This window comes from Capsicum annuum, chromosome 8, assembly GCF_002878395.1.
Source record: "Capsicum annuum cultivar UCD-10X-F1 chromosome 8, UCD10Xv1.1, whole genome shotgun sequence".
NCBI classification, from domain to species: Eukaryota; Viridiplantae; Streptophyta; class Magnoliopsida; order Solanales; family Solanaceae; genus Capsicum; species Capsicum annuum.
Genome location: NC_061118.1, coordinates 97,873,413 through 97,893,722, shown reverse-complemented (window position 1 = coordinate 97,893,722; position 20,310 = coordinate 97,873,413). Strand labels below are relative to the sequence as shown.

Here is a 20,310-nt window from a genome sequence, read left to right as displayed (position 1 = left end):
TTTGGCGGTGAATTTGAGTTTTTTCGCTTACAAGTTTTGTATCTGAGTATATGTGAAATGCGTTGTATATTATTATGGGGTAGTAAAATTATGTATGTGATGTTTATAGTACGTATCTGAAAGCTGATAGACAATTGAATATATGTATATATACGTATATCTCGTGTAGTGACGTATGCAGTAATCGAAAGCTAGATAACTGAATCTATATATCAAAATATTTTAAATGATACGTTGATATATATCATACCTCATAATACTAGTCTTACGTTATTACAACTTCAATAACATATGCGTGTCTACATTGACCCAAAATAGTATATATATATATATATATATATATATATATATATATATATATATATAATATCATATTTAAATGCTAATTAACCAAAAATTTATCATAATTTACAAAATTCATTGATATTATTATACAATTGAGGAAATATACTACTCGTGTTAATGTGATGATAAAATAACTACTTATCTGATTTATATATATACGAATTGTATTAAATTAATTGGATGTTGTTATAAATATTATAGAATTTATAAAAAATTTAATTTGTTAAAAATTAATTTTAATTTATTAACTTATTTTGTAATTTATTAAACTTTAATTTCAAAGATAATTTTTAAAAAACCGACCACATGTGGTAGGTTGCCATAATAACTAAAAAAAAATTAATTACTAACCCGACCCGACTCCTACTACCAAAAACACACACAAAATATACAAAATACCCGTCCAAACACAACAACACACAAAAAACCCACCAAACACACACTTTAATGCATAAACACACACAACATACACATTGCGATCCGACGACGGTAGCTCGGGCATCTTTTCCGGCGACTCCAACTTGTGAGTTGTTCTCTTTATGTATTTGGGTTTATGTAGTACATGTCTTTTTCTTTATGTGTTTGGATTTATGAATTGGGGTTTTCCTTTTTTCTTGGCTATGTAGTTGTTGAGATTGGATCTTGTTAGTTTCATTTTCTTGATTCATCATTAAGACATTAACCATACCTAATGCTTATATATTGGTAAATTTTTTTTTTTTTTTTTGTTTATGAATTGGGGTTTTTCTTGTTTATGCTACTAGTAATTGTTGAGATCTCTTGTTTGGTCGATTGTGTCAAAAGATTGAATCATTAAGAAAAGATTGAGCAAGACCTTAGCTCAATTTTTGATAATTCATTATCGTTTTTACTATTCATTTTTTTGGGGGAAATCTTATTCCTATTCCTTTACTAAATTGTTGCAATTATTTAAGCGAAAAATTATTCTTTCTAATAATTCCACTGTTTGACAGAATCCGAATTCGGATAAAGAATTGCTTTGCTATTTTTCCGGTGACCGCTTATCTCTTTCACTTTAATTTAGGCCAAGCAAAGGTAAGTTGATTTCTCTCTATTTTCTTATAATGAAGTCTTTAAATGTAGTTTAGTTTGGGATTGTTCGGTATAGAAGGCTTTGAAAGCCATAGAAATTTTGTGATGATTATATGGTGTGAGAAGGACATGCGACGCCTCTACTTATTTGCTTTGTTATACTTGTTCAATTGTTTGACATATTATACTATAAATAAATATGTTGCTTGAAAGTGAATAAGTGTAGTTACTTAGCTTGAAGGTGAACTTTTATTTTGAATTTTGTTGAAGCTTACTTGAAATGTGAACTTTTTATTGTGGATTTTGCTATGCTTGATAATTTTTAATGTGGTTTAGTTTGGTGACTTGGTGGTGACTTAGTGAGTTGAAATTGATTAAGTGTAGGTACTTGAAATGTGAATTTATCATTTTGAAGGTAGTTTAGTTTGTTGTTTTAGGAGGTGACTTGTGACTTGAAAATGTTGAAGTTTAGATACTTGAAATGGAAATTTTTGTTTTAAATTTAGTTTAGTTTTGTAACTTGTAAGGTGACAAGATCACTTGAAATTGATTAAGTGTAGGTACTTAAAAGGTGAATTTTTATTTTGAATGTGGTTTAGTTTGTTGACTTGGGTGATGACTTAGTGAGTTGAAATTTACTAAGTGTAGGTACTTTAAAGGTGATTTTTTTGTTTTGAATGTAGTTAAGTTTGAGGACTTGGTAGGTGACTTAGTGTCTTGAAATTGATTAAGTGTAGGTATTTTAAAGGTGAATTTTTGTTTTGAATGTAGTTTAGTTTGGTGACTTGGGTGATAACTTAGTGAGTTGAAATTTACTAAGTGTAGGTATTTTAAAAGTGATTTTTTTGTTTCAAATATAGTTAAGTTTGGTGACTTAGTGGCTTGAAATTGATTAATAGCCTGTTTGGGAATCACTTGTTTCCCAAAATAAGCACTTATTTTGAGAAAAAAACACTTTTTAAAAAAGAAGGGTGTTTAGTATACTTGTAAAAGTGCTTTTAAAAATAAGCAGAAGCAGTTTTTTGCTTCTGGGAAGAAGCAGAAAATTTCTGCTTCTCAAAAAAAGCAAAAGCAGAAAATTATTTTTTATGACAAAAATACCCTTATCATACACACACATATATATACCTTATTAATTAATTAACATATATTACAAGTTTGATTAATGTTTGATTTTTAAAATTTTACATTTCATATTTACGTCATAATTCTTTATTATTTATATATTGTTATTTTATTTTCACTCATTTTTTTAAATAAATTTGAAAATATTATTGATGATGATGACTAAAGAATATATAAATTATTTTATTATTATTAATGATAACAATTGACAGATGAATCACGTCACAAGATTATATTTTGACATCACATATAATTTTTTTCACAAATATTTAATTTTAAATAAATAATTCATGAAAAGTGACATATTTGTTAAAATATAGTGTATATATATGCATATGATGATTGTTTATTCGTAGTAAATTTTAAAACTGTAAAAATATATTAAAAAAAGATAACAAATAATAGATAGAATTTTATTTTAAATATTTGTCATCAGGTATTATAGATATATGAATTTGGTTACTTAGTTTTACAATTGAAATGGTAAAAACATATCCAAAAGAAAAGGTAACAAATAACAAATATTATCTCATTTAGATATTTGTAAGCATGAATATAGTGTTTATTAACTTTTAGTGATTTAATTTATGAAATAATTTTTGTATTCATTTTTGGTTGATGTTTTAAGTAATATTTAAACTATTTAAGTAATATATCACCATTTAATTTTTTTAATGTATTTATGTATATAAATATTGATTATAAATTTTAGAGTACGTACTTTTTAATTTAATAAAAAAATTTAATTAAAAATATTAACATAGATATTTAAAATAATTTTTCTCTATAAGTTGATTTTAGTAATAAAGGCTATTGATAGATGTCCTTTTTGATCATTTGTCTCAAAAAAGAACTTCTTGAAAAAAATTATTCAAACATAATTTGATTATCAAAAGCACTTTTCGAATAAATTTACTAAACACAAATTGTTTTTTTATAAAAACACTTTTTTGAAAAGCCATTTGATAAAAGTACTTCTCAAATAAGCAGTTTTGTAACAGCAATCCCCAACGGGCCCTAAGTGTAGGTACTTTAAAGGTGAATTTTTATTTTGAATGTGGTTTAGTTTGGTGACTTGGGTGATGACTTAGTGAGTTGAAATTTTTTAAGTGTAGGTACTTTAAAGGTGAATTTTTTGTTTTGAATGTAGTTAAGTTTGATGACTTGCTAAGTGACTTAGTCACTTGAAATTGATAAAGTGCAGGTACTTTAAAGGTGAATTTTTGTTTTGAATGTGGTTTAGTTTGGTGACTTGGGTGATGACTTAGTGAGTTGAAATTTACTAAGTGTAGGTACTTTAAAGGTGAATTTTTTGTTTTGAATGTAGTTAAGTTTGGTGATTTGGGAGGTGACTTAGTGACTTGAAATTGATTAAGTTTAGGTACTTCAAAGGTAAATTTTTGTTTTGAAAGTGGTTTAGTTTGGTGACTTGGGTGATGACTTAGTGAGTTGAAATTTACTAAGTGTAGGTATTTTAAAGGTGATTTTTTTGTTTTGAATGTAGTTAAGTTTAGTGACTTGGGAGGTGACTTAGTAACTTGAAATTGATTAAGTGAAGGTACTTTAAAGGTGAATTTTTATTTTGAATGTGGTTTAGTTTGGTGACTTGTATGATGACTTAGTGAGTTGAAATTTACTAAGTGTAGGTATTTCAAAGGTGAATTTTTTATTTTGAATGTAGTTAAGTTTGGTGACTTGGGAGGTGACCTAGTGACTTGATAATTGATTAAGTGCAGATACTTTAAAAGTGAATTTTTGTTTTGAATGTCGTTTAGTTTGGTGACTTGGGTGACGACTTAATGAGTTGAAATTTACTAAGTGTAGGTACTTCAAAGGTAATTTTTTTGTTTTGGATGTACTTAAGTTTGGTGACTTGGGAGGTGACTTAGTGTCTTGAAATTGATTAAGTGTAAGTACTTTAAAGGTGAATTTTTGTTTTGAATGTGGTATAGTTTGGTGACTTGGGTGACGACTTAGTGAGTTGGAATTTACTAAGTGTATGTACTTTAAAGGTGAATTTTTTGTTTTGAATGTAGTTAAGTTTGGTGACTTGGTAAGTGACTTAGTCACTTGAAATTGATAAGGTACTTGTACTTTAAAGGTGAATTTGTTAAAGGTGTCAGATGATTTGTTGAACATGCTAAGACACTTGATATTTGGTCACATTTTTGGGCCATTTGTTGTCCTTGTGTTAGATGTGATGGTATAAGTCTTTTAAAAGAAGAATTTATGAAGGAACATCTTTATAGGAGGGGGTTTCATGAGGACTTTTTAAGATTGCGTACTATTAATGACGATGCTGAGCAAAATAAATTTGTCGTTGGAGAAAGTATAGGTCTACAGGGCATAATGAATATCAAGATACTAGGATGACAGAAATGGTGCACGATGCTTTTAGGATGCAACACACGGGCGACTTTAGGGAAAATATTGAAGATACTCCTAATAGAGAAGCAAGTAAATTCTATGAACAATTGCATGCTGCTAGTCATACTTTGTTTGACGGGTGTTCGCACTCTTGTTTGTCTGTTGCTGTTAGATTATTATGTATTAAATCTGACTGGAATATTGCTGAAGGAGGAATGAACTCAATGGTAGACCTTATTAAAAAGTTAGTTGACTCTAGCTTAGAGGTTTCTGATCCTTTCTATAAGGCAAAAAGATTAGTGTCAAAGTTAGGTTTCTCCTCGGTTAGAATTGATTGTTGTGAAAATGGCTACATGTTATACTTTAAGGAAGATGCTAACCTAGAGTACTGTAAGTTTTATCAACACCCTCTATATAAGCATGGTTGTAGTGAAATTAAAATTGCTATTAAGGCGATGCATTATTTACCTCTAATACCAAGGTTGAAGAGGTTGTATGCTTCAAATAGCTCAGCTCCTCATATGAGATAGCATAGTGAAAATAGAAGGCCTACTGGTGTTATGTGCCATCCATCTGATGGAGAGGCTTGGAAGCATTTTGATGCAACTTATCCAGATTTTGCAGCTGAGCCACGAAATATTCGTTTGGAATTATGTGCGGATGGCTTCTCTCTTTTTTTAGTTGGTGCTGCGCTATATTTATGTTGGCCTGTATTTATCACCTCTTATAATCTTTCTCTTAAAATGTTGATGACTAGTCCCTATATATTTCTGAATAGTGTTGTTCCTGGCTTGTGTAATCCTAAAAGCGGAATAGATGTCTACTTGCAACCTTTGATCGATGAACTTTAAATTTTATGGCATGAGGTGGTTGAAACTTAGGACATCTCACTTAAATAGAATTTCAATCTGCGTGCATATCTAATGTGGAATGTTAATGATTTTCCTGCTTATGGAATGTTGTCTGGGTGGATGACAGCTGAAAAATTGGCTTGTCCATACTGCATGGAAAAAACAAAATCTTTCACATTGAGACATGATAGGAAAAATTTATGGTTTGATTGTCATCGTTGTTTTTTGCCACCTAATCATGAATTTAGGAGACTCAAGAATGCATTTAGAAGGAATAGAAGGGAACATGATGGTCCACCTCTAAGGCTATTTGGTCATGACATCTGGGAGATAGTTCAGGATTTGCCTAAAGTTAGCGAGGAGTCATTGTATAGGCTTGATGGGTATGGCGTTTCGCATAACTGGACTAAGAAAAGTATATTTTGAGAGTTAGAATATTGGTCAGGTAATTTAAGTATAAATAATGTTGATGTCATGCATACTGAGAAGAACTATTTTGACAACTTGTTCAACACAGTTATGGATGTCACCGGCAAGAAAAAGGATAATCCTAAGACCAGACTTGACTTACTAGAATATTGCAAGCGCAGAGAATTACACGAACAGGAGGGGCCTAATGGCAATGTTCTTAAGACCAATGCTAGTTTTACATTCAAGTTGGACCAAAAGCGTCAAATATGTGAGCGGGTCCAAAGTTTGAAGATGCCCGATGGATATGCCTCAAATTTGGGAAAGAGGGTTGATATGGCACAAGGAATCTTGCATGGAATGGAAAGCCATAATTGTCATATTTTCATTGAACAATTACTTCCAATTGCTTTTATTGGTTTACCTGAAAACATATGGAAACCAATAGCAGAGATTAGTTTGTTCTTCAAAGACTTATGTGTCACCATATTAAACGAAGAAAATCTAGCATGAATGAAAAGTAATATTGTTGTTATCACTAACAAGTTGGAGAAGATTTTTCCGCTAGTATTCTTCGATGGATGGAACATCTTTCTATTCACCTTGTGCACGAAGCTCGGCTAGGAGGTCCAGTTTAAGCTAGGTGGATGTATTTATTCGAACGGTAAGTAATTACAACATATTTAAATTCATACATGTCTTTTTTTAATATAGTAAAAATCTAATCTTAAGATTGTGCAGGGCAATTGAAAAATTGAAAAGGGGTCCAAAAAACAAACATAGGGTGGAAGACTATAGTTGAGGAATATCTTACAAGAAAAACGTCTTAATTTTGTTCATGATACTTTTGTGATGAAGTTGCTTGTTCAAGAAATAGACCGAACCGTCATCAGAACGATGAGAATGAGCCTCATTTGCAATCGATATCAATTTTCAATCAATCTGGTTGTAAGGCTAAAAAGACCATATTTCTCTGGCTCACTCCTATGGAGCGCAAATTAGCAACTTTGTATGTCTTGCTGAATTGTACGAAAGTTAAACCCTCTCTGAAGTAAGAAGATTAAAAATTTAACATATCTTATTTATTTACTCATTCCTTTAAGGAAATTAATTGTGTTTTCGTGTTGGATCATCAGTTTATTTAAGACTCAGTTCCACGAAAATCAAGCGTATGCATCCTTTCCAATATGGTTTACATATGAGGTTCATAAGTGTACTAATATTTCTACAAATTTTAAACATTTACACATTTCTCAACTACCATATATATATATATGTATGTATATAATTTTAGGTACACCAGTCACCAAATGCAGCAGCATACGATCATTTCTTTAGATATATTTCTTTGGGACCAGTTGAAGCTCATACAATGTCTCATTACATAGTAAATGGGTTTAAATTTTCCACTGAAGAACACTCTAGAACAAGGAAAACAAACAATAGTGGTGTTTGGATTAAGGGTGATAATGATATTGATTACTTTGGCATCATACACGAGATCTTGAAGTAAGTGGTTTGATTCAAGCACAAGAGGCATAAGAGAACATAAGGAGCATAACATCATTGAAGTGAAGCACAATAGGTCGTATCCTGTTTACGATCCATTTGTTCTAGCGCAAAATGCTAAATAAGTGTATTATACTCCTCATCCGCTGCGCAGTGATAAGTCTGATTGGTGGGCTGTAATCAAACAAAGCCTATAGGATGGGTATAATTTGAGAATGTTTTGGAGACTGCGTATCAAAATGAAATGCAGATTGATCACCAGCTACTAGACATTGACTTAGTGGATAGTTTGAATCACCCGAAAAATATATTTGAAGAAGTTCATATTGCAGAAGAAGAGGCTGAGTGGGTAAGAGATGAGGAAAATTCCAAAGAGGGTGAATGGTTTAGTGGAGAATCTTTAGCAGATGAGGATTAGTTTGTGTAGGTTGTATTTATTATGTATTGATGTCTTTATGCTTTGTACTATATATTTACCTTTATGTTTCTTGTTTAAGATTGATATGTAATATACTGTGTAAGATTGTTGTTTTCACTTTTCCATAATTTATATAGTAATAGAAATATTCTTGTCTATCTCGTGTTGTTGGAGCGATTTGAAATGTGAATTAGTAACTTGAAATTAGTTACTTGGAATGTTTTCTTCTATATTCATTTTGTAGGAACTAACAACTTGTTAACTTTACATAATTTAGATGTCAAGTAGAGGTGACAAAGGTAAGGGAAAAGTTGATCCTACAAAAACAAAAAAGAAAAAACAACCTCTACCTTATAGACGACCGACATGTATTCATATATCTTAGGGTCGGTTTGCTGACGCACCAGCACGATCCTCATATTCTAGGTCGACTAAGCATTCGATTCCTGCTGCTATGTATGTGGGGCCACTTCATGGGTCTACACTGACTCATTCTGCTTCTATCACCGTGCCACCGTCATCACAGTACTATCGGATGACCACTGACACATCCGTACATCTACCATCGTCAGTACCCTCCTGTAGCATTCACCCACGTTCGCACAGTGATTCTGCTGGATCTATTAGGTTGTCAGATCTTCATCTTGGAGGTGCTCCATCTAGTGCTTTAGATTCGCCTACGCTAGTGCATCTACCAGCACTTTCTCCGCGACTCAGAGACAGAGATGATTATGGGATGCGTTATCTTATTCCATATGGAATAAGGTAAGATTTCTAAATATAATAACATTATTCATTTTTGGGAGAATACTCACAAAAATATGTGAACGTTGCCTGAATTTTTATTTGAGCATATTAAACTTTGCGGGGATCCTATTAACCCGCTAGACTTTTTTAAAGTAGAATTAATACCCCCCCCCGAAATGCTATATCCAGTTTTGGCGTTGGGAGGTGTAATACACGCGCTCTTTCTTCTCCATTTTCATTATTTTCACCATTACAACCATATTCCTCCTACAAACAACACTGGTAATACTACAAATAATTCCAAAAAACTGGTAATACTACAAATCCAATAAGAAAATAACATCAAACAACACTGGTAATACTACAAATTAATTTTTATTTACTTTCTTCTCCATTCTTATTCTTTTCATCACTTTTCATCATTTTTTTCACCAAAATCTTGATTCTTATTTCTTGAAATTTGGCTTTTATTTAGTTCATATTACTTTATTCACCGTGGTTGCTCCATTATTGAATTGAAATTAAACATAATTTCATCACACACATATCCCAAATGGGTCATCTTTTCAAAAACCTCACAAAACATACACACACACTCACCAGATACACACACAGAAAATACGCACAAAGGGGGCATCATCATCTCCATTTTTTAATACATAGAACACCAAAAGAGAACCCACTGAAAAATTCCCACAAAAAGGAGACTCTTCCATCTTCACAATCGGATATACAGATACATCACCAAAAAATACTCACCTCACCCGAAAATGCACACACACAACACACATATAGAGAAAATTCACTCGTAAAAACTACAGGATACACACACAGAAGCGGGAGCTACACCACGCAAAAATCCAAGAGAGGTAGATCTAGAAGTCCAAAACAGTGATAAAAAGATCAAAATGGATTGAAAATTGTCAAGTTCTGATCCAAATAGTATCACTAAACAGACCCAATTCATATTATTTTATTCGCCATGGTTGCTCCATTGTTGAATTGAAATTAAGCATAATTTCATCACATAAACACACACCAAATGGGTCATCTTTAATACACCCAATTCAATTACAGCAATTTGACCCAATTTCAAAGCGCGCGCACACACACATACACTGCCTATCAATTTCAATTTCAATTACATTAACAAAGATATAGTTAGTATATATATATATATGATTATGGAATTAAACCTTTGGTCAGTGTCTTCTTTGTATGTGAAGTGTGTGTATATATGATGAGTATATATATGATTATGTGAGTATTTTAATGGAAAAAAATAAAATAAAGGTTTATAATGAAAATTGAGGGACTATTTGACAAAAAAAAGTTTTATAACATTTTTTAATCACTCTCATGCGCTCAAGGTCGGTGATTACACGCACTTGTAAAAGTGGACAGATATATGCCGTTAAAATACGAAAAAAAGTCTAGGGGGTAATAGGACCCCCACAAAATTCAGTATGCTCAACTGAAAATTTAGGCAAAGTTCAGGTATTTTTGTGAGTATTCTCCCTTCATTTTTCATTACTATATTATTATACTCTATGAAATTACTATTTGATCTTGTGTTGTAGGTTTAGGCCGGATGCTGGAGTTGGAAGTAAATGCATTTGTCAACACTTCAAGGACTACTGGACTAGTTGGCAAGAGGTTTCAGAAAATGACAGAGAAAATATTAACTAATTTCATGTAAGGATTTAACTTATCGACTACTTAGCACATTGTTAGAACAAAAGATTGAATATTATATTTTTTTTGTTGTAGAAATATTACTGGTGGAATGAAGTGAATGAATGTGCTATAAGGAGGAATTTTTATAGAAGAGCTAGATCCAGATTTAACGGTCTGTTGGATTATGCCAGAACCAACATGGTACGACCAGGGTTTATACTCGAATCCATATGACAACCGTTTATTCACTATTGGAATAACGAAGAATACCAATTGTTGAGAGACAAAAGAAAGAAAGTCCGGGCATCATCCAAGGGTGGCTCTCTACATACTGTGGGTGCAGTTAGTCTGATTGTTGTGGAGGAAAAAATGGTATGTAACTTTTACAGTTTTAATTGTTTGTTTCTATTTAAATTTTTAATTATTTAAACATTAATAATTTTTACATATGCAGTAAAAAGAAAAGGGTAGCAAGATACTCTTCGATGAGCTATTCGAGGAGACACATGTGAAGAAAAAAAAGAATCCAACATATAAAGATGTCTAGGTTGAGCCTCGCGCAAAAGCTGCCCATGTAAGAATCAAATTTTGAATTTATGAATTTTTTTCTCAAAGTTGATATTATTCAAGTACACGTACTTTAATATCTTTTTACTATTAATTTTAACTTTACTTTGAATATAGGACAAATATAAGCAGCTCGTTAGTGAGTATCGTAGTACTCAGCCTCCTGAAAGTTAAGGTGACCCAATACCTAAATATTTAGAGGAGGATTTATGGCAAGAAACTGTGGGTCCTGGAGTTAGAGGCCATTACTATGGATACCACAAAAATTATTTTGGCGAGACTGTTAGGTCTTTGTCCGGCCCTACATCCTATACCTCTTTAGTTGATAGAGAAAATGTTGAATCACTAAAAATATGGTTTCTAAACTCACTGAAGAGCTTGCTGCATAGAGAGAGAGGGCGCAGACGAAGGAGAAGGAAACAACATCATAATTCAGGATGCTGCAGAAGCAGTTCAACTCTTTTATTCAATCTGCAGGAATTCTTCCTCCATGTCCTGGTGATGCAGTTCGGACTGCAAAAGTTCTACGCCTGCTGGATGATATCAACACTGATGAGGAATCAGATCCTGCATGTGTGGTTGAGGATGCGGAAGACGAAGACGATGACGATGAAGATGAGTGGTAGTTTTTTTGACGTTTGTATGTGTTATAGTTTGTATTTGGACATTTTGTTGTAGTTTTTATACTTTTGTATGTTTTTAGACTTGTATTGTATGTTAGTTATGTGGGAATACACTTGGTATGTTGTTGTTGTATTGTATATTGGTTGTTTCATTTGTTTTATTTAGTTGTTATTGTTGTATTGTATGTTGTTGTTTCATTTGTTTGGCTATTTGAATTATGTTTTTAAAAAAAATTACCAGAAAAACAGACCACAAGTGGTCGATTTTCTAGAAAATTTTAAAGAACCTGACCATAAGTGGTTGATTTTTACAAATAAATATATTAGTTCAAAATTAATTAATTAATTTCAAAATTATTTTTTCTATTTTAATAAAATAATAATGAATTTTAAAAAAATAAATATATTTTTTAAAAACCAACCACACGTGGACGGGTTTTAAAAAGCTATCACCCTTTTGCCGACCACGTATTTTGGTCGGTTTTGTGGTCGAAAATTCAGGAAAACTGACCACATTTGTGCTCGATTTTTCTATTTTTTTAGTAGTGATAGCTTGCACTAACAGTTCTAATATATATAACATATTTTGCAACAAACACAGAAAAGACCACAAGTGTACAATATGCAGCATACAAGTAGAACAAGGAAGGGCAATATTCTTAAAAGATTATTAAGTACAAGTGTATGAAGATAGAACAATTAAATAGGGAAACAAGTCAAAGAAAAAGTACAATCAAACCACAACCATAATGAAGTAAACATAATAAGAATTATGATGATGGTGATGATGATGATGATGATGATGCAGAAGGTTGTTGCAAAACTTCTGTATACACCCACAAAGGCAAGCCTCCCAACATGGGACCCATGGGAGGTTCGTTAACCCAAATACAATCCATATATCATATCTCCTCCTTGACACACCCCTTGAGGAGGATTTTATAAGATGTCACAATGCCTCTTTCCTGGCACATCCCTTGAGAAGGATTTTAAAGGTGTTGCTAGTGTTTTTCAAATGTTGCCACGGTGGTACCAATGTTTCAAAAATGAGTATTATATGAGGATGTAATGCCCGCAACCAATCACAAGTAATATTTCCACAACTAACCACATGATGTATTTTCACAATCAACCACAATGATATATTTCCACAACCACCCACAATGATATATTTCACAACCACGTGAGCGAATATTCACTCGTTATTTCCATCATCCATGAAATTCCACATGATTCACATGCCGATAAAGTATGAATATAGAACAATACACTAATGTTACCACATTAGGCATTTTAACAAAACAATAGAATTATTCACATGTATTTCAGTTTATCCACATCACATAAGACGCCACACGGTCGAACATATCACATAATACCTCAAAACCAATAATTACATCACATATAGGCCCCCATACAAGCACAACACATTAAGATAGCCAATTTCATGTTTAGTTCTCATTCCTTTAACATGCATTTTGTATACAAATTAACTACCCAACCCAGTCTAAAAATATTAAGCCATAACTAATCTCAAGGCCAAAAATTAGTCTGCAACACTTCAATCCATGACTTACTTCTCATAAAAGATCCCAAAATCAACTGAAACCAAGAAATATAGAATCTATTCATCAAAACAAAGCCACCGATACTTATATTCTATAAAACTGGTTTGGGGTTAAAACAGACGCTCGAAATAAGTTCTTGAAAAAAGATGGGAAAAATCATAACTTTATTTCAAAAATGTGTTCTCCATACCTTTAGGAACCTACAACTGAAAATCCAAGTCAAATCAAGTTAAAAACAAGGTTCAAAAGAACAAAAGCCATTTTAAAACTTTACCGAGTAAGACCTTTAAAATCCATTTAAAATCAAGAATCAAGGTTGTTTCAAAGATAAAATTAAGGAAAACAAGTAATTATAGAATAGGAACATTATTCAAGTGAAAGGAGTAAAATTGGGGTTTAAAATCAAGCCCTATGGTTTTGGGGTTTTGAGCAATTAATCAAGAAATTCAACTAAGAAAAGGGTGAATTCTAACCTTAAATCTGCAAGAGAATAAAAATATAGACGTTAATATAGTTTCCCAATCACCCACAAGCTTTACTTTTAATCTCTCACACTATTTTAGGGTTTAACTCTCAAGATATGGGTGAATAATGAGCTCATTCGTGACCTAAGGGTCTGTTTATACCCCTATCAGCTGATCAGGTGTTGCAATCGCACACCCAGGTGTGAAATTACATGCTCTTGAAGTAGGAGATGATGTGGAAATCACCAACACACTTAGTACAACCCTTTCTGCACACTTAGTGTGATCGTACTCAAGTGGTATGATTGCAGGTGCACCAGAAACCAATTGAAACTTGGAAATTCTTCCAAGTTTCTGCCAAGGCCTCGAAATTCATTTAGGATCTGTTATATGCAAATGAACTATGTTTACCACACTAAATCAACTCTTTAGACTCAATGACAATATCAGATTTTTGAAAAGACATCATTTTCACAAAGTTGGCCGCCTAAACCCAAAATTAGAATTCTCCAAACCGAAGGTCGAAATAAGTTTCAAAAGTCATAAAACCACACCAAATTTGTTACCATCCTAAATCGGCATTTTTGATCTACTGGTGCAGTCTATTCAGTCATCTATCGCACGAATCAAAATATCACTACAAAAGTCCATAATAATGCTCTCAAAGTCTCTAAAAACCATAATATCACACAAATGGTACCAAAATACATGGAGAACCATGCCAATCAACCCTACACCCCAGAACTACCATATTACAACTATGGTAAGGGGTAAAATAGAAAAATTACACAAAAATACATATTTTACATAGTTCATCAAATTTCAGGTCATTAGCCCCCACTAAAATTCTAGTTTGTCCTCGAACTAAGGCAAAGATATGCCTGAATCAACAAAGAGTTGGGGATAAGAACTACATATATTAGACTCGACCTCCCAAGTAGCCTCCCTTATAGATCAATGTCGCCACTGAACCTTAACCACAAGGATAACTCTATAGCGCAACCACGTAGCATTCTTAGTCAAAATAGAGACTGACTCCTTAACGAAAGACAACCGCTCATCTAACTAAACTAACTCCCAATGAATGACATGAGACTCATTAGGAATGTAACGATGAAGCATAGAAATATATAAAACTGGATGAACAACTAATAAAATTGGGGGAGAAGCCAACTCGTAAGCCATATCACTAACAGTGCGAAGAATCTCAGATGGACTAATATACCAGAGCTAAGTTTGCCCCTCCTCCCAAACATCATCACACCCTTCATGGATTAAACTCAAAGGAAATCACAATTACCAACACCAAATCTTAAGGCACGAAGTCTACAATCAGCATAGCACTTCTCCTACTCTGAGCCACTCGAAGTCTATCTAAATTCTCCCAACTCTATCCAAGGACTCATAAAACAAGCTTGCATTTCGAGGTCTAGACTTAGAAACATCAAACCAACCAACTGGAGAGCGACAATGTCTACCATAAAAGACCTCAAAAAGTGTCATATAAAAACTGGAATCTCCGCTAAAGCCAAGTGCTACTCCCATTGGACACCAAAATCCATCACACGCGCATGGAGCATATCCTCAAAAACTTAGATAGTCCACTCAAACTGACCATCAGTTTGGGGGTAAAATGCTATGCTAAGATTAACTCGAGTACCCAACTCATCCTGAAAAGTCTTCCAGCAGTGAGAACTAAACACAAAGACTTGATCTGATATGATAGACACTGATACCCCATGAAGTTGCACAATCTCATGAATATAGATACGGTCTAGCCTTTCAATACTAAAGGATATGTGTAGACTTGGTCAATCGATCTAAGATGACCAAACACTATCAGATCCATGGGGAGTGAGAGGTAACTCGATCATGAAATCCATAGTGATTCATTCTTACTTCTACTCGAGAATAGGTAACCATTAAAGAAAACCAACAGGCCTCAAATGCTTGGCCTTTACTTGCTGGAAATAAAGGCAACGAGCTACAAAATCACTATAGTTTTCCTTATACCACCCAACCAGTAATACTGCCTTAAATCATAATATATCTTAGTCACTTCTGGATAGATAAAATACCTAGAACAATGGGTTTCCTCAATATCAATCTAATCCAGTCACCTACTTTCGATATACAAACTCAGCCCCCAATCCTCAAAACACCATTCAAATAAAGTTAGGCTTCCTTAGCCTTACCACTTAACACCTTATCTTGAATTAACCTCAACCCTACATCATCAAACTAATGAGCTTAAATTTGCTCCATCAAAGAAGACCTAGCCTCCACAAATGCTAAAATGCATCTAGGTATTGATATATCAAGTGTAACAATCTGGTTAACTAAATACTGAATGTGTAACACCCAAAGTCTTTCTTGGTTCAAAAGATGCGCTAAGCTACCCATGCTAGTTGACTTCTGAGTCGAGGCATCTACAACCACATTAGCCTTACCCGAATGATAGATAATAGTCAAGTCATAATCCTTATGGAACTCAAGCCAACAATGCTGCCTTATAGTAAAGATTATGACTAATAAGGTAAACATCCCTTCTAAACAAATTTATGAGCCTGACTACACAATATGATCTTCTTAGGAGCCGAATAAAGAACACTCTTCCAAGCTATTCTTGTCACACCTAATAAAGCTAAAGTTATGATATTAGCAAAATAATCTTAGATAACATGATAAGGGGCCAACCAATCCATACCCAAAATAATATTAAAATCAATCATATCTAACTCAAGCAAATCTACCCAAGTCTCACAACCCAAGAAAGTCATAGTACAAGATCGATACGCTCGATCCACCACTAAATAATATCCTACCGGGGTAGATACATGGGTAGGCATGGGAAGAGGCTCACTAATAGGATCAAAACCCAAAGCAAAGTATGCAGACACATAGGAGAAAGTCATCCAGGAGAAAAGAACATAAATGTAGATCTAAAAAAGGGATAATACCTGTGATCACAATATTTGAAGCCTCCATCTTAGTCCTAGCTAGTATAGCATAACACTGACCATGACCACTAACTGGATGAGTATCCCGATGACCACCACTGTGGGCTATACTACCTCAGCCTCTCGCACCCCTTGTAGTACTCCTACCTATTATAGTTGTAATAGTAGTAGCTCTAATCATGCTATAGGGATAGACCTTAATTAAGTGGTAAAACTCATTACATACAAAATAAGCTATGTGGCCCACCTCAAAAGGAGAAGATACCACTAGGCCCAAATAGCCACCCTGAACTGCTGAATCAAAAGGTCCACCATCTAAACTCTTTATGGTCGCCTGCATTGTCCTATCTTGATACCCATAAAAACTTCTAAAATCTCTACCACGAGAAGTCTGACCTCTAAACTCACCAAAATAGCACACCTTCTTGGATCCTCCCTAAGATACTCTCAGAATACCCTTGACCATCTATCATGATCCACTATACTCTGAAAGGATACTCTAAATACAATAAGCTGAGACAGCCAACTAAAAGGAGACATCTAAACCCTTCACAAACTTCTGACTATTTATAAACTCAGTAGAAATACTAGCATAGAAATATATCTAGACAAGGCATAAAAGCATGCCTTATACTTATCTATAGTTATGGAGCTCTGCTCCAGGTGATTAAACTCATCAAATCTCCCAAACTGTATGGTATAAATCTCTCTAAAAAGGCTTCAACAAACTAATCTTATGTCATTTAAAAAAAATCTAGAGGTCTACATATAATGACCCTTTAGGTTATTTTCCATATTTATGCTCTGTTTGAGCTTCTCCAATCTGCCCTAAGTCATTTATGACTTTCTGGGATCGACAAATTGATCATCAAATAGTTCATTTGATTTTTAGAACCATTCATATTTAGAAGTATTCACTGGTTCCAAATATCCACCGAAAGAAGAATCGAATAAAACTGTAATACCCGTGCTTTTTCTTAGCTTGAAAATCATCTCAAGAATGTTAGAACTTGCTTTGAAATAAGAATTTATTCTTATACAGATGGTAATTCCATAATTTTAACTTCTTATCATGTGTAAAATTGAATAAGCTTTCCATAGATATATAATTTGCCCAAATCCGACACCCAGGCAAAGAGTTAGAGCCTTTTTAGTGAGACAGTGTTTGACCTGAGCCTTCAGCGAGTCGGGGGATAGCTCAAATGGAAATTGTTAAATTCCAGTGTTTCTCCACAATATTGGCATGCCGCGCCAAACTTCCAGGTCATAGACAAGGTGGCAACACGATAGCTCCGCGTCGTGCCACCATGCAGTTTCCCAATTGTCAATTTCCAATGATACGACGCGAGAACGCCGTGGCGCCAAGGCCTAATTTAGGAAATTTAATTGGAAATTAAATTACATGTCCAGGGTTAAAAGGGTTAATTTCCCCCTATATAAGCTTCCAAACATGGGATTTAGCCCTTATTCATCCAAAATATTGATGTTTTTCTCAAATGCTCTCAAGAACTCAAGCTAGGGTTTTCATAGAAGGTCCAATTTCAAGAAGGTTTCACCATCAATCTTCAAGAAATCATGATCTAAGGTATGCATAGTGTTCATTCATTACTTCTTTCATCCATGAAGTCCAAGAATCCTTTTTAACTATAAGTTATGGATTTTCTTCATGTTTTTATGCTTTATATGTTCTCTTTCATGTTGATAAATGAGGAGTTTATTTCTATTTCATGATTTGATGATAAATTCTATGTGGTTTGATTAGTTTAGATAAATATTTACAAAATCTCATGACTAAAACCTTGTATGATGGAATTGGAATTGAAGCATGATGTTTAATTATTGTATAATGTGCTTTACATGTACTATGCCTACAATATGTTTGATTAAATGCCTAGATGAAGGAAAATTGTCTAACTAGCATGATATCATGAAATCCCCATGTATGTACAAGTTTATGCCTATTACATGTTGGATGAAAGGCTCCTATGAATGTAGTATGTATTATGATGTTAGTCAAGTCTTCAAATAAATCATGCTATGTCAGTTTCCTTCTATCGAGTTCTGGGGGTACTTGTACCCAAAATATTAGCTGTATGCCTAGAGCCATGTCATGTTTTCACGATACTCTCGGTCAAGCTATGAAATCTTAGACTTTAGATAGTCTTACGACTCAGGAAAAATCTCCATGATTTCATGACTCAGTCAGTTGTCAGATATCAGTAGTATTCCATCAGCCATGGAAATTCAGTAACTCAATCCATGCTTAGTTCAGTTCACTAAATCATTTTTAGTGTCTATTTAGATAGGAGTAGGAATTAACACCGAGTGAACCCAAGGATGAGGACTCACCTGTTATATGAGGGTATGATTCCTAGAAACAATCTTTTTATTCCAGAACTATGTAGCCAACATAGGTTGAGACATCATAGCCTACTATATGAGGGAAGATAAGGTGGCTTAACCTGTTATGTGAGAGTTCCCACTGTTCTCGCTAGAGTTATCTATTATATGAGGGTTACTCACATGTTGTCCTTACCAGTGGCGCGGTATTGATAGCCTTCCAATTAGGGCATAGATTGTACCTCAGCTCAGCTATCATAGCATATTTGGGGCATGTCAGTTAGATACTACTTCCCATATTTTCATGTTACAGAATCAAGACTGTCGATATAGTCAATTAGTCTCAGTAATAGAACTCAGATATTTTTTCAAATTTTAGGACTATCAAATACAGTCAACTCAGATACAGTACGGAACTCAGATAGTTCTATCTGATTTAGGACTGTCAACCACAGTCACCCATGTTATCAGTTATACCCAGATACAATCACCCATGTTATAAGTATTATTCAGATATAGTCCTTCATATTATCAGTTATATTAGTTGCTAGTATATCACGTTATCAGTATACAGACTCAGAAATCACGAAATTATGTTGTCAGTTATAGTTACGTATTTATGCATGTGTTCTCACGTTCATGTTAGTCAGTTAGTTAGCATTATTCATGCATATGAACCATTGCATATAGCCTACCTCACATGTATATTCGGTACATATGTACTGACGTATTCACGCTATGGTATTTTTTTTATGTTACACCATAGGTTCAGAGACACGAGTTCCAGATCAGCAGTAGATTCCAGATTCAGCAGTCAGAGTAGAAGTGAGTCCTCATCCTTTGAGGAAATAATGATTTTCTAGTATCTCATTGATTAGCTTATTATTTGGAGTAGTTGGGAACATGTCCCATTAAATTCTTATTTAGATTCTTTAGACAGTAGAGGCTTTCAGACTAGATGCAGACTAGATATAGACTATCATGTTTTAGACTTCAGTTTTGTTTTGGATATTCTCTTACCCCACAAAGATGTTACGTTATTTAGTTATGTTCATGATTGAACGTTATGACCTTTCAGTACATGTTTCCACATTATTATGTTATCTTATGTAGTATACAGGTACATATATTAGTTATGGGTTACTTATGGTCCTTTGGGGTTATGAGCACCGTGTAGCGTTTTGGCTCAACAAATTGGGTCGTTATAGAAACAATCTCAGATGCGAATTCCAACTGTGCTAGCAGATCCAAAATATCAATTTTAGGCTAGGTAGACCTTTCATTTAGG

General features: G+C 33.6%; 1 protein-coding gene and 1 long non-coding RNA gene across 3 annotated transcripts in view; both read left to right on the top strand.

The window, feature by feature from the left end:
• Positions 1-7,321, top strand: part of LOC107838825 — a 12,086-nt gene extending 4,765 nt beyond the window's left edge. Inside the window, exons 2-4 of one of the 2 annotated variants that reach the window (XR_007044114.1) lie at positions 1,320-1,401; positions 6,259-6,813; positions 6,891-7,321. This is a non-coding gene — a long non-coding RNA (uncharacterized LOC107838825). Of the gene's footprint in view, positions 1-1,319; positions 1,402-4,104; positions 6,814-6,890 lie in introns of those variants that run through there. The other variant, XR_007044113.1, reaches the window with a different exon arrangement.
• A 988-nt stretch (positions 7,322-8,309) lies between these two features.
• Positions 8,310-10,872, top strand: LOC107879611. The gene is made up of 3 exons (XM_047395777.1): positions 8,310-8,841; positions 10,404-10,518; positions 10,594-10,872. Exons 1-2 carry the CDS (start codon positions 8,531-8,533, stop codon positions 10,510-10,512), a joined length of 420 nt encoding a protein of 139 aa, XP_047251733.1. The 5' UTR covers positions 8,310-8,530; the 3' UTR covers positions 10,513-10,518; positions 10,594-10,872.
• Positions 10,873-20,310: the final 9,438 nt, after the last annotated feature.